This window comes from Xiphophorus maculatus, chromosome 21, assembly GCF_002775205.1.
Source record: "Xiphophorus maculatus strain JP 163 A chromosome 21, X_maculatus-5.0-male, whole genome shotgun sequence".
Lineage (NCBI taxonomy): Eukaryota > Metazoa > Chordata > Actinopteri > Cyprinodontiformes > Poeciliidae > Xiphophorus > Xiphophorus maculatus.
Window position 1 is genome coordinate 8,975,213 of NC_036463.1, and position 15,410 is coordinate 8,990,622.

The window sequence follows — 15,410 nt, forward strand, 5'->3', positions numbered from 1 at the left end:
GAGCGGAGAAGAGAAGAGGAAGACAGGTGAGAACGGACTCCTTCTCTGCAGTGGACTACTGTGCTGGCTCTGAATCAGCGCACAGAGAGAAAGAAAGTCACCGACGGACACTGACGCTCTTCTGTCGCGCGCGGTGCGCCTGTGAAGGATTCCCACGCGCCAGAACTCACGGTCCACCTCGACACTCGGGAAATTTACGGAGCGGATTCTGAGGAACAAACAGCCAACATGTCGGGACACCGGGTGCAGTTCGCGGACCTTCCTCCTAGTGAGCACAAAGGAAGCCCCAAATTTACCAGTAAGAAAAAATATATATATATTTTGAAAAAGTGCGTTTTATTCCCTTTCCAGTATTAAATGAAACCTGTGAAATACCTAATTAGCTCTAAAACAGCTGTACTGTACTTTAACATTGCTAGTTAACTTTATAGCACATTTTTGTCTAAAAAGCCCAAACTTTATTATGCATAATTATTAGTCATGTTAAAAAAAGCTGCATTTTAAAGGGTCGTTTTGTTCTTAAAACTAATATTTTTCTTAGCCAACATTACTTTCACTAACATGTTACTCATGCTACTAGAAATTGTGATAGTCATACACTGCAATGACAAAATGATGGATTTATGATAAATTACTGGGAACCAGTGGTTGTTTTACCAGTTTTAGTGCCCTTCTTTCCTCATTTAACTCATTTTTGGAAAATACATTGTTTCCTTATCAGAACCATTAGGAATAAATAATTCTGCTTAGTCAGATATTTGACATCTGCAAGTTTATTTAAAACACATGACAGTGGCATATGTGATATTCTGATCTGAATGAATTATATCCATTTGCTTACACAAACCCCCACTGTTATTGCTATGTATACAAATATACCTTGATGTGGATGACTGTGGCTCAGTGGGAAGAGTAGTTCTCTTATAATCGGAAGCTTGTAGGTTTGATTCCAGCCTCCACATGGCATTGTTCCCCTGGGCAAGACACTTAACCCCAAGTGGCCCACCAATCTGCATGTCAGTGTATAAATATGTGTGTATTTCTGAGTGCGAATGGCTGAATGTGACTCCTGTGTAAATTTGAACATGGTTTGATTTTTATATACAGCTTTGAAACAATATACACCAACAAAGTTAAATAAATAATTTCTATAAAATAAATATTGAACATTTAAAATGTATATATATCTACAATGTTGGTCAGTTTGTTTCAAGTTAAGTCACAGTTCTTCATCAGGTACACAAGCATGATTGACAATTCTATGACCTTCCTCCTGGCTCTGATTGGTTCTTTCTGACGACAGTGTAATTTGGTATTTTTGCAGATGGCAGTAGTAGCACTGGGAGAAGGGAGAGAGTTTTATTTTTTCACAGATATATGTTTCATATTATAATATCACAACATAATGACAGTACACAATATACATTTTATTACAGTGTATATTGTGAGATAATTTACTGTGAACAGAAATTAATTTTAATCCTTAATATGACGTGGGAAGAACAGCTTTCAGTAATTTATTGTAAATACCTCAGTTGGTTTTTACATCGCCAGTGATCCTTTGAGCTTGGGCGTCACTGGGAATATTCCATGTGCTTCCCTTTTTATACACTCATCTGAGGTGGCAGTTTGACCTTTCCGTGATGCTGCAAACTTTTTTCCTCCCTGGTCAGACCCGCCTATCATGAAGTCGAGTGGTATTCATGCCTGATCTTAAGCTGATGCTGAGCTTTTAGAGCATTTAGGGATGAGCTGACTATAGCTGCCATCCTTTGAAGATCAATGAAGTCAGACCATAGTATATCAACAATAGAAGGTTAAAGATGTAGTACAAATATGGTTTATTCTCTGTAATATTAGATGTGACCCATCTATGCTTTCCTCTATAGCTGTGTACTGCAGCACAGGGACTATGGCAGAGAAACTGAGCCCATCTCCATAGTGACAGGTTGAGTGACAGAACAAGTGAGCTAGGATATGGTTGGTAAATTGCCTGTTTACTGCAAATCGCTTGAGGAGTGCATCTGTAGTCCTTTGTGGGTAGGTCTCTTTTTAGTTGTGATACAATAGAAGCATTTGTGACAACTTATCATCACTTCATATACAGTTTTAATTTTTTTAAGTCATTAGGTCAGGGACATTCGTTTTGACTGCAGAGGGTAGAAGTGCTGATGCTGTGTGCAGGTTAAATTCAGATTGCATGTGGGCCATGCGGGGTTGATGTATGCGAGGACACAACAGCAGCTTCAGCAACAAACTACACATTCTGACTCAGCCAATCCATTTTTCTGCCGCTTTGTGGCAGGTGACATGGAGTCGAATTTCACTGTCTTCATCTTCTTCTGTTCTGTTGCACATGCTCATAAAGCATATGATCACAGGAATAATGGTAATGCACCCGCTTCACAATTCATTGTTCTAGTCTGCTTTTTGGAGTATGTTACACTGATTTGAACATTACTGAAGATGCTTTGCTTAAGAAATTATCATTCAATACTGATTTGGGATATTTTCAAAGTCTCTCTAAGACAAGATAAATAACTTCAGGTTGAAACCGTTAATGTATAAGAAATGCAAGGTAATAAAAATGTAGAATTGTAAATAAATTGATTTTTAATTGTTTACATATACTTGTTTATTTGTTGAAAAATCTTTACTTTCTTGATGACTGCCTAGGAAACAAGTCATAAACTTAATTGCATGTTGTCACCCTTAGTCCCTGCATGATCGTTTCAGCAATATGGTAAAATCTGTGTTGGAAACATAAACACAGATTACACTTCTGTACCATCTATTTAGAGCAGATGGTGTCTGTGTCTACATTAATCTTCAGAAGCTGAGATGAGATCCTGCCAGTGCATCTTATAATTCTCTGTGAAAACAAATCAAACAGACATGAAGGTGAGGATGAAGCTTTATGTTTCTCAGACATATTCTGCTATTGATGGATCATTCACTGTTTTTCATTTTAGCTGCTGGTAATTTAGGTACAGTGTGAAATAGCAAAATCTGGTAGGATGATTGCATCTGATAACCATTTGAGGTGATCCTTCTTCTGGACTTTGTAAGCTGTTCAAAATGCTAAACAGCTGTTTTTACTCTTAATTAAAGACATATCCCTGAAGGGTTCCTTAAGTTCCCCTAGAGAGCAAAACAAAGCATTAAGCATGGACAACACGCTGTTGTACTTCCTGTTTTAATTAGCCGCATTCCAGTGGTTTTCTTAGAAAAGGTAAAAAAGAAAAAGTGAAGTAGTGGAAAGAATAAAACCCATTACATTTCCCCTGATGCTTAAGAAAAGTTTGAGGTGGTTTTAAGGCGTTTCAAATAGGATTTTAGGGGGATAGAAATAGCAAAGGATCTCCAAATTAAGATTTTATGTTCCAGATGCCAATGAGGGTCACTTAAGTTTCAGCATACTAATTTCCAATCTAATAGTACAATAGTTAAGTTAGTACTACAAGTTAAGAAAGAAAAACTAATGTTTTGTATACACCTGGAAACCTCATAGCTTTAAAGTGCAGAAAAGGAGAAAAACTGTATTCTATTAGTATAACATAGTCTAGATTGCAACTACCCTCTGCAGTAATTTCAGGTCTAGCTCATGCTGATGATGCTATTTGTGTAAAGCATTAACATGGCATTTTATGACGTAAAATCAAAGCATAGTAAAAAATCTCTAACACAGTCGGTTTAAATTGCTTTACTGCAATCCCAGTTCATTTCTGTGGGTGGTATAAGGACATCCCTATAAACATCTTGAATTGTTTGACCTGGTATGAAAGGAAATGACATCACTGAGCAGCTGTTCCCTTTCTGCTCAAAGTAATTTCACATGACTGTGTCATAATATCTCAGATATCTCTTATGACCAAAATGTTTCTTAAAAGGAAGCACTATGAATTCCCCTCTTTCAACAGTGGTCATTTCACTCCTTAGTATCTCTGTTTGTACAATGGCTTCTTTTTTGAGGGAAAGTTGTTGCCTATCTTTTTTTTCAGCTTTGTTTTTTTTCCGAAAAACATAGTTGATTTACTAATAAATCAATGACATAATGAATTCTTCTAATTGTTTTTTTAAAATACACTTTAAAGCTTAGAAGTTTACAAAGTGAACATATTTTTTTCTGACTGCCATGTAATGCGCGGCATATCCAAAGTGTATATTATTTCAGAAAAGAAAAAAAAAAAACAATATATACTACACCCTGACTTGTGACATTTTGTCCTGTCATCAAGTGTGAGGAAGGCAAGTCTGAATACAGGTCTTATTTGAGAAATGAAGATAAACATTGGGAGGGAAGTTTATTATTTATTTATTTTTTTTACAAGACTAAAGAAGAAAGAGAAACACAACAGGGGTGGACAAGAGGGTGTAAAACTTGTTATGCAGCATATTCTTGTGGTTGCAATTAGTCTTGGTAGAGTCATCATCTCCTTCTAGCTGGCTGATGAGGCTCTAGATGCCTGATGAATGAACCACCCTCCTCTGTCTTCTTCCGCTGCTGGAGGCTCCAGTGTCTCCTACAGTGGGATACTTGTGTTGTAGAGAAGGAACAGATGTTTTTTTCTTTTCGTTTTTGTTTTGTTTTGTTTTTCTAAACCATTTCCCTGCATGAATTCCTTCCTGAAGATGATATGATGGAGTAGCTAAAGAAATGCATTTTAGTGTAATGGTATAAGTCGGATATAATGTGGTTTGTCGTCTCTGGGAGCAACAAGTGATGAATGGAATCGGCTCCTTTTTTGTCACATGTAGAAGCAGCTGAGAAACAACCGACATGCCTGTGATGTTAATAGTCATCTCAGAGGATCTAAGGTCGAATAACACAGAAGAAAATGTTCACTGTTAAAATAAAAACACCCTGTGGGCTGCACAGCTCTCTGCAGGGTTATTATTCATCCACCACAAGATGTGCTTTGGAAATAGATACTCCTCTTTACTTGTGAAGTGAGACAGTTTGTCTCGGTGTTAGGACTTAGGATGTAATCACAGTCTCCATTTGCCCTTCCCTACCACTAACCATGTATGATACACTCCCTGATTAAGCTTCTTTTTTCATTTTTTTTCCAAAGGAGCAAGGTGAGCAAAAAACTGATTTAGGCACACATCAGTTAGAAGTGAAATAGCCTCTCGTTTGATGTTGCAGCCAGGTCATGTTCAAAGGAAAATACCAAATAGGTGTGTGGGGAGAAAATGGGCCAGGTTTTATAAGGGTTTGCGCTGATTTTCAACACAAAGTACGCATCTGCATTCATGTCTGCATACACACCCTTGTATGGTGGTACTTGATAATGGAGCTTGTGTAAAGCTTATCTCTACACTCCATGCTGACAACACTGAATCTTTCATCCACATTTGGTGGGTTTAATGACTTCACAAATTGATCAGAAGATCTCAGTCACTGCTGCAGAGGTCAGCTATTATTACATACACGTGCATGCACGCACACATGCACAAAAAGTTGATTTCCTTTCTATTCACTTTTTGATACTTCTAACCTTTCTAAACTTAGATGTTTGTATATGGTGTACCATTTGCTTTTCTTCACAGTGCAGATTCTACTGTGAAAAACAAGGGTTGACTTTTTTCCCCATACACTCATGCCATGTACTAAAATAAACTGCGGTGTTGTACTCCTTGAGAAGTTTTCTTGTTTCAACATTAATATCTGCAATCTTTATTGACTTTAATGAATCAAAATCACTCCAGCAGTTCATGGGGACCGAACCACACAATTCTGCCATATTATGGAGGGTCATAATATGCACTATTATGCTGAAAAACTATTAACAAGAAAGGCAGACTGTTGCAATGTTCAACATTTAAAACACCAGCCCTGTGACAAAGAGGGTAATGAGGTTGTAAAACAGTATTTTAAGCATGCTTTATGTTTTAATCTGTTACAGTTAAGATCATAATATATATTTTACTAAATCAGACTGAATAGATTCTGGAAAAGTACTCTAAACCATCTGTTATGCTGAGTGGTGTGGTTTGGATAGAGAAGTCAGTCAATTGTGGCTGTACAGCAAACAAAGCTGGTTTATTAAGTCTGATGCAACACAGCAGATTTAAAAAATGGCAGCCTCCGCTGCTGGAGGCTCCAGTGTCTCCTACAGTGGGATACTTGTGTTGTAGAGAAGGAACAGATGTTTTTTCTTTTCGTTTTTGTTTTGTTTTTCTAAACCATTCCCCTGCATGAATTCCTTCATGAAGATGATATGATGGAGTAGCTAAAGAAAGTCAGTCCTACATCCAGCAGTCCACCCATATATCGCCCTCTCAATTTACATCAGCCAATGACCTCAGTCTGCCAGAGTGGAGAAAAATAAAACAAAGTTAACTTTAATATACACAATGTAAACACACTCCTTTTTGTGTCAATAATAAAATATCAGGAAAACCTTTTCTGTATGCACATGCACAATTTAAAAATAATTGTATTATTTTAATTTCTTTAAGCTTTAACCAACCAAACTCCAGCTCTTATCACTGCACTTTCTATAAAAGAGCTGGTTGAAGGCAGGGCTCCTCTTTTAGCAGGCTCTCAAGATGGCTGCCACAAAAGACACACCCACAAGGTAACAAACATTTCAACCAAACACAGACAAAAGGTTCATTTACACACTCTAGAACTAAAATGGTTACAGAATTACTTAATGCTTTTTAACACCATCTTTGTTTCTGACTTTTGTTGTGCTCAATAAAAATCTAAACTTCAAATGAAAACCAGTAAGACCAGTACAATTAAAAAAAAATAAATAAAGATTCTAAGCTCATCACAAATCAAAATGACAAATCAAAATCAGAAAACCAAGACAAGTAGTCATAGTTATAGGAGGTATAAGAGAAACCAAAGGCAGTTACTCTGTAACTGCCGTTCATTTAAACAGTTCCTCCTGGTTACTTATTATTTACCTCACTTGGCAAACAGCAATCATTTAACATTCCACACGCTTTGCTTTTGTATCTAATTTGATAACTATGTTTGTGAATTTGAAGACAGTCTGCTCCCAGTCAATAACCGCAAGCCGCTCCTGTCAATATGACAAATGGGAGGTTTGGGTGGGCGGGTGTGTGTGTAACTGGATGGGACGCCACTGATTGGGTGCGGTAGCAGCATAGCGGCTGTGGGAGGAATATATTGAGAAAATGCTGAGAAGATTTTAACTGCAATCCATATACAGCAGTTATCCCTTTCAGCTGCTCAAAGTCTCCTTTCAATGATGCAGTGTCTTGCAAAAATATTCATACCTTTTGAACATTTTAACATTTATGTTACAGCTATCAACTTCAATGTATTTTGCAGGAAATTTATGATTAACTATGTTTATACATTCCGCATATACTGTTATCTTAAGCGATTAACAAATGAGGATATAATAGTGCCATTAATACCAGAGATAACAATAAGCTACTTAGAAGGAAGTCTGACATGACAGTCTAGAAATAGAGTGCAAACATGCAGAGAAGTGCACAAAGAGACGGTGTGTGAGAGGGATAGGGAAGCTTAGGTGCCAGCGTCAGAAACAAGCAATGCCACACAAACAGGTATTTGAACCCTTGAACATCAAAAGTTTGGTGCTCTTACATCTGAGCTACCTAGCACAAAATAGATCATAACTGTGCAGTCAGAGCATAATAAGACACAAAGTTTTTACAAATATTCACACCCCTCTACGAGGAAGAATCTGTTGACAGGACAACTCTTAGTCATTCATTCCACAAATCTGGCCTTTATGGGTGAATGGCAAGAAGGTAGCCGTAAGAGGTCTTGTTTGTACCACAAGTGCCACAAGTTATTTATGTTTCACAGGAAGCATGTGGAAAATTGTGTTCAGGTCAGATAAAACTAAAAAGTAACTTTTTGGCCTGCATGAAAAACATTAAGCATGGGAGAAAATTAACATCGACTATCACACCAAACACAAAGCCCCCATGATGAATCATATTTTGTAAATCATCTTCACACCATGCATCCCTTTCTTTTCAGTTCTCTATATTTACAATTCCAAAAACAAAAACAAAACATTCACCCAGTATGTTGATCTGTTGCATAAAATTCCATTAAAGTACATTGCAGTTTGTAGTTTCAGTGTGACAAAATGTGAAAAAACTGTCAAGTTCTTTTTGTAAGTTATCGGAGCTCAGCTCAGAATAATGAGCACTGTGCTACTGCTTTATCAGCATCTGTCTCATAAAATAAATGCAGAATACATATTTTGTGGGAACTACTTGGTTTTGTTTAACTTCTTTTAATATTTTAGGTCGATTTGGGCTAATCCACTTTCCTCACTGAAAGGTCTTTGAAATACGAACATGCCAATAAGTGCAAAGCTGACATCAGCAAATAGCTGCTGATCCTTTGATCCACCTCTAATCTAAAGACAAAGGATTTCTTCAATCAGGAGCTGTTTCTTTCATATTGAAGAACTGACAATGAAATTCTTTCTTAACTTCATGGTCAAGCACTTTCGTTCAAAGATTAAAACAATCCTTGTATTGATTTAGCTTTTTAAAGAAAGAGTAACTAATTACAATTTAATGAGGATTTTTCAGACTATTAAACATCAACACATCTTTAAAGTCAACTCATCAGCACTCTCACAGGTAATCTGGCTTAAAAACTAAAATATGATGAGCAGCCTCTGAAGTCAGTGATGATGAGGTCTTGGCTGTCAGAAGCCACTGCAGAGGCCAGCAGTTGTGTAAGAGATTTAATGGCTGTGGCTTTGCTTGATAATCAGACATCTTGGCAAGCTTACTGAGAGCTTTTACTCTTTGGCTCTTTCAGTCAATCATTTTCTGTTTGTCAGCCTAAATAATAATTTGTTGATCCTACATGCAAACCTTTTGGACACAGGACTCCTATGAAGTGTTGTAGGATCCTTTAACATTTTGAAATGTTTTTCAGTAAATAACACTACTTATAAAACCAAACTTTTCATCATAACTGAACAGACATCCAAAATATGGTTCAAGATATAAGCCTCATATACATCTATGCATTAAAATCCGATGTCTTCCAGACTAGAGCTCAGGCCTCTCTCCTGTACTCGAAACTATCTTCTAAATGTTCACACTGCCCTGGGGAATTGTGGTTGTTTTTATCTTTAGATGATGACACACAGAAATGCATGTTGCTTTGCTGCATAAGTTCATGTGTCAATGTTCGTGCTTATGTGTGCAGTAAGTGCAGATCTGGAGTTTATTGGACAAACACTTTGGGTTCTTCTTGGGGTTATGATTCATTACTCTAAGAAGAAACATATGTTCTTTGAATGTTTTTCTAATCTTCAGCGTCTCCCTTCTGTATTGTTTGCATATGAGTCTGCTCAGCTGCAGCTCTTAGACCACCAAGATGGACCCAGTGCTAATCTAATACTAATCTCTTTAGTATGTATGGAGTCATCTAGGACAGGTTTCTGTTTCATTTTTGTTAATCCCTGGTATTTTTTAACTGTTTGATAGTGAGCTTATCATTTTCATACCAACGCCTTTAGGACAAAACAAAGTGCTGTGCAAACATTAGCATTTTTATTCTGTTTTAATAAGACTCATTTTGCTCATAACAGGTTTCAGAGTTGTTTCAGTTAATAATGTGCAGAAAAATCTCACAGAAATAGTTGTTCCTTATAAACTTAAAACTTCCTTATAAACTTAAGGAAGAAAGAAAAACAAAAGGAAAGAATGAGAGAAAGAAAGGAATAAAGGGAAATAAATACACAAAAGGACCTGACACATCAATGAGCTTCATTTTATTCTTATTTTTTTAGTTTATTGATGCCAGCTCATAAATGATCAAAGTAAAAGAGTTACTACAGAAAGGTTCATAGAGGTTTAAATTACCACCTAGCCTGAAATTTGGTTGCAAGAGATTTTCTTAGAATATAGGTTCAAATTTGAAAGTATTTTCTTAAATCAGTGACTGCAGCAAGCCACGATATGGTTAAGTTCACTCCCAGCAAGTTGATATTACATTTTAGCTTACTGGAAAACTATGAAAATCATAAACAAGCAAAGGAAGTCAGAATTTGGTCAACTTTGAAATATAACTAGAAAAACATCCTTCACAAAAAAGTAATTGAATGTAAAAAAAAATGCATCATTGAGTTTTGAGATCAAGTATGCATTAGAGCTAATAAATAAACTCTAAATGAACTATGTTCTACTAATTAAAAGCATCTGAGAGACTTGTGTCTTTCATTGTAAAGTGTTTTAGATCATACTCACAGCTCTTATTCCCCCATTATCATCCCATAGCTGCTGGCTATCATTATCTCCTATTTTTTCTTCCCACAGAAAGATTGTTAACCGCAGGGAAACACTGAGGTGGGCAAAAGTTAACTTTCTTCTGACCTCGAGGACCTTTAAGTCCCCCAGCCCCAGAGTCAACCAAGTTCCTCTTCATGTATCAGAACACTGAGCGGCGCCCAGTTTTTAATATCATGGGGATTGTGGCTGGTCTTCACTGATAAAGGTTTTGGGTTAGTCTTTGATGTTCTTTGGACTCTTTAATGAGCATCAGACTCTTGGGTTTTCTGGCCAAAGCCACAGAACTCTCTTACTGCCCTCCCTCTTTTACTTGGAGCAGTGAGGTAACAGAATGAAGAACCAGTCTCATCAAAAGAGAGGGATTTTCTTCCTTCTCTTTCTCCTGGAGTATAGTTTCCTTTCCTGTACTGTCCTCTCACTTCATGTATATTTTTAGTCCAGTTTCTTAGCCCCAGGAGTGACTTATGTTATCATTTCATTGAGGGGAGCTTGCCTCAGATGAATTCCTTCCCCAAAGGAGCACACTGGGGATGCATTAGAGGTTTCCAAAGACTCGGGATAGGAAACATACCCAAGGGGCTCTGACTCAGTCTCGGCTGGGCATAGACACTAAAACGTGTGTACAGACAAACCAACAAGCAGCCAAAAGGGTTAGGTTAGGTACCAGACAAAGTGGGCGTCCCTGACTGACCTCTGACCTTAGCTCTGAAAATAAAAGCCAATCAGAAACATGTGTGCTGTGGTTATATTTTCATTCTGGCTGGAGCGTCACATTTGCTCAGGAAAACAAAGACCCACTGTTTCTTCCTTAACCTTTGGAGAGAAGTGGAGATCAAGTAAGGCAAAGGAAGTTCTTGCAGAACCATGTACCAGTAAACCACTTTACCTTTTTGTCCTAAAGTGGGCAAAATATGTTAAATCACATTCTTCAAATGAATATTTACACCACAATCCTTGTCTTAAGTATCCACTTCCAAAAATTGGCTGGAGCAAATTGTGATACAATTTATTGCAACTAGCTTCAAGTTAGTGATAGTTGTAGTTCAGAGAATTGACTATAAATTTGAATTATGACCACAGAAGGAACATATAAATTGAGGGACCATTATTCCTGTGGGATTCCACTGTACTATATAATGAAGAGAAGAAGAGCCAAAGAATTGCCCTTCTAGTTCCAAGCCAGGAACCCATTACTACAAGCAGATATCCCACAAAGCTGTTCCTTCCCCCATTGTCCTTCATACCTATTTCCAGTCCTTTTTATGCCATGATTTCTTTCAACACCATCCAGCCTTTTCAAACTTTGCTCAGTCTCCTATATGTGTCTGTCTCTTTTTTTGTGTGTCTCTTTTGACTTAGATTCTTATCTCTGTCCGGTGTCAGCCCAGGCCAAACGTTTCTTGTTTGCTCAGCAGATCTCTACTGCTGACTGAAGCCCTGTGTGTTTGTGTGGCCATACATATGTGCACCCATGTCTGTCCACTTGCATTTATGTGCACTGATGGGAGACATCCTGTTGTATAGTGACATAGATGCTGGCGTTTGCTGCTGCTGCAGTTCAAATGCTTTGCTCTATTCTCAACTAAGTATTAAAGAAAGGGTCACAAGCACAGGGAAGTATGATTTTCTTTTCGGTCTGTATTTTAAAAATGAAAAAGTAGTAAAATAAGAGCATCAGTACATATTGAATCACAGTCATGAGTTTCTTTGTGTTTGGTTAGCTATGTAGAATATTTGAGGTACCATACATTCAAATTTTGCCAGTGAAAGAATGTCTGTTTGCAGGTATTAGGAGGTAAAATGGATTTTTATCAGTTTAAATGACATCATAGAGAGGTGTATATGTTAGGTCTTATCCAATCTCCTGCCCAGATCTGCCATATTTTTGCGGTGAGGGAAGGATTAGATGAAGTGTGGAAGAAATGCCATTTGGGACTTATAATATTTACATGCATGGCTAGCCTAAGCTTTCTCTCAAGTGTCGATAGACACGCCAAAGATTCAGTGATTACCTGAAGTTTTGAAATTAATTAACTATTTAATCCTAACCCAGTTAATTTGTTGCAGAAATTTAAACATTGGTTAGTTTTTTTTTTAAAGGTATATAATTCCAGCACATGACTTTCTGTATTCACGCTGCTCCACTGATTTACAACTAATCATACGATTTAAATATCTTATAGACTTGAGATGGAAAATAAAATGATACATGCTATATATGGCACGCTAAATTATTGTGCTGATATTCAGTCATTGAAACTGATTGGCTTGATTTAGAGAGCGAAGCACAAAAAATCCTCCAATGGAAATCTCTGGGCAAGCATAACATACGTAAATATAGACTCAGAGACACACAGATTATTTATAATCCCCCCAGAGAGTGCTCAGACAAGTGGCATTTTCACATGTGAAAGATCACAAATGAAATAACTGTTAGCGTAAATTACAACCACATGGCTGTGATGGTCCAGAGGGAGTCATCACTGTAAAATGTTACTTATTTCAGGTTGAAAAACTTGCTGAATAATTGGTGAGGAATTCAAGCTTGGCCTTATGAAGGCCTATATAATTCAGTGAGCACGCTCTTTGCAACATATTTCACTCTGGGTGGAGGATTCATGGAATTTTATAACCATTCTGTCCCATTCGGATAAGACTGAATGTTGATTTAATGGTGGAAAAATTATCTTCTGTGCATGCACTGTAGAATAATTAGCCCAGATCACATTTAAATGGAAGAAAAAAAGTGTATTAGTGTAACTATTAAGCAATGGTGGGTGTGAAAAGATTTCAGTATAATATCCTTCTGAAAACATACACCTTTATGCCATTGTGACATTTAAACAGACCTTTTAGAATGCTTTAAATAGCTGTACTTGTATGTAAGTCTCTTTCTGTTTTAGTGTAGATTAAATAATTTTGTGTCAGCATTTTACTTTTATTTTATTTTTTTCATATATAGATGTTACACATTAAATACATTTTTGACAAAAAGTTTTGTTTAGTTTCATTTTATATTCCTTCAAGTTTTATTTATTTTTTTTCAGTTTGAAACCGTTAGCCTGGTTTTGATGTAAGGGGAAGGACATCAGATGACAGCATTTCTTATAATATGATTCATGATGCATCTAAAGGGAAAGTAGAGGTGCTTCTGGGTTTGTAAATATTTGATTCAATTTACTTTATAGGTTATATCAATAAACAAATAAAATTCTCAAACAAGGTCCTGCCCAGGAAACCCAGGAAACAGGATCATTTAAAAGTTCTGAAATCAGTGCAGTGGTTTCTTGTTTGTAAAAAAAAAAAAAAATTACATTTTGTTATTGGTCTTAAAGGCACTGAATAGTCCTAGGCTATTCAGTGCCTTTCAGAAACTCTTGTTGCTTCTCTATCAGGAACTGTTTAGACCTCCTAGGTATAACCAAAGGCTTTATAGACCTGTTGAGCAACATTTCGTTTCTATGCTTCTCTGGAACATACTCCCTCAATAAATAAGAGGTGTAGAAACTGCTTGCTGACGACAGAAAATATTACTGTTTAATACATTTTAACCATAGAGGTGACATATATATTTATTTATTTTTTTTATTATCTGATTTTACTTTTGTGTAGCTACTTGTTTTAAATGAACTGTTTAAAGTTTAATTCTTTTTTATCAGCTCAGTAATGTTTACTGGTATTTCCTTAATGTATTTGTAGTTTTTAAAGCATGTCTCTTTCTCTTTGAATTGCCTTTTGCAAGAAAGATTGCAGACTAACCTCCTTGGCCTTCCATGTGTTTCCCAGGTTTCTGGTTTATAGTGTTTTCAGTGTTTTGACTCAAGTGTTTAAACTGTTCTGAAAGAGTGAAACTGACGTAGTAAGAAAGAAACCATACTGTTCCTCATGCCGAACAGATGATTCAATAAGATGCTTCTTTCTTCCTCAAGCTTTTTGCATAATAATAAGTACAAGCTCACACAGGTGCTGACCTGCTGAAGTGTCTTCATGACTGTATGCCCTCATTTTGGGCATTTAGTTTTACCAAAGATGAGGGAGGAAGATATTAAGTAAGAAATTCTTGTACAAATATTTATTTCCTTTTTCTTTGACTGCAAACAGTAACATTTAGAAAACCATTGTAAATATTTTGACAGTTTAGGTTTGCATAATTTCTAAAACATTTTCATTTTAGAAATTGAAATGTTCCAGATTCTTTAAGGAAGAATCTGGAACCTTAATTTCTCATGAGAATGTTACTATCATAAGATGAGAATCTCACAAGGAAATGCAAGAGGTTTATATTTATACCTGTTGTTGTAGTTACAGACAAGAGTATATGATGTAATAAAATAAACACATAAATTACCATAATTTCCCTACAGCAGTGTGATTACCTGTTTCTATCTTTCATTAGTTAGGCATAAACTTGTTTTCCTTTTCCTAGCGGAACGCCTTTAATGTGCATAGAAAGGAGCCTGGGACTCCTCTCTGCTGTACAGTTTATCTCCCGTCTTCGCTCTGCAGTCGGCCGCTGAACAAAAAATCAATATGCCATAAAGAGAATGGAGAAACCATTTATTTACATCAGTCTGGATGGAGAGGTAGTTTGTCTTCCCTCATATCCCTTTTATCCACTTCAGACAGAAGCATTTAGCTTTTCTCCAATCTCACACTTGACATGCTGTCAAAATAAGAAGCTGAATTCTTTTGAAATGTTGATGTGTAGTTGCTGCCTGTGGGACAAAGAGGCGGAAATATGAAGTTTAGATGTTTTCAAATGGTGAGTTGGTGCTCACATGCTTCATACCCAGATGACCGGGGACCGGAACTGTCTCACAAGGCCACAGGGGGGCCCCAGAGACAGGATATAAAGCCCTGATGACAGTACTGCGTTCTCACTAGAACCTGCATTATTGATTTTTTCAACCTCACAGTCTCTCAATATTTGATTTATGCAACAGTTGAGCTAAAATGTTTATATTCTTGTCTCTGGGATAATAAACCATCTGGATTCTTCTTAAGAAAGACTGGCTTGTTACCAGGGTTGTAGGAATATTTTGTACCTTCACAGCAGCTTAAAAAAAGAGACAAAGCCACTCTCATATCTGCTTTTATTATTCATCTGCTACAACAGCGAGGGGGAAAGAATT

The 15,410-nt window shown here is 36.8% G+C and overlaps 1 protein-coding gene across 1 annotated transcript in view; it reads left to right on the top strand.

Annotated features, from left to right (window-relative positions):
* The window catches only part of kiaa1217 (KIAA1217 ortholog), a 119,568-nt gene continuing 104,158 nt past the window's right edge, over window positions 1-15,410 (top strand). The window contains exon 1 of the mRNA XM_023326627.1: window positions 1-298. Coding sequence (XP_023182395.1) covers window positions 229-298 — 70 coding nt within the window. The 5' untranslated portion in view covers window positions 1-228. The remainder of the gene's footprint in view (window positions 299-15,410) is intronic.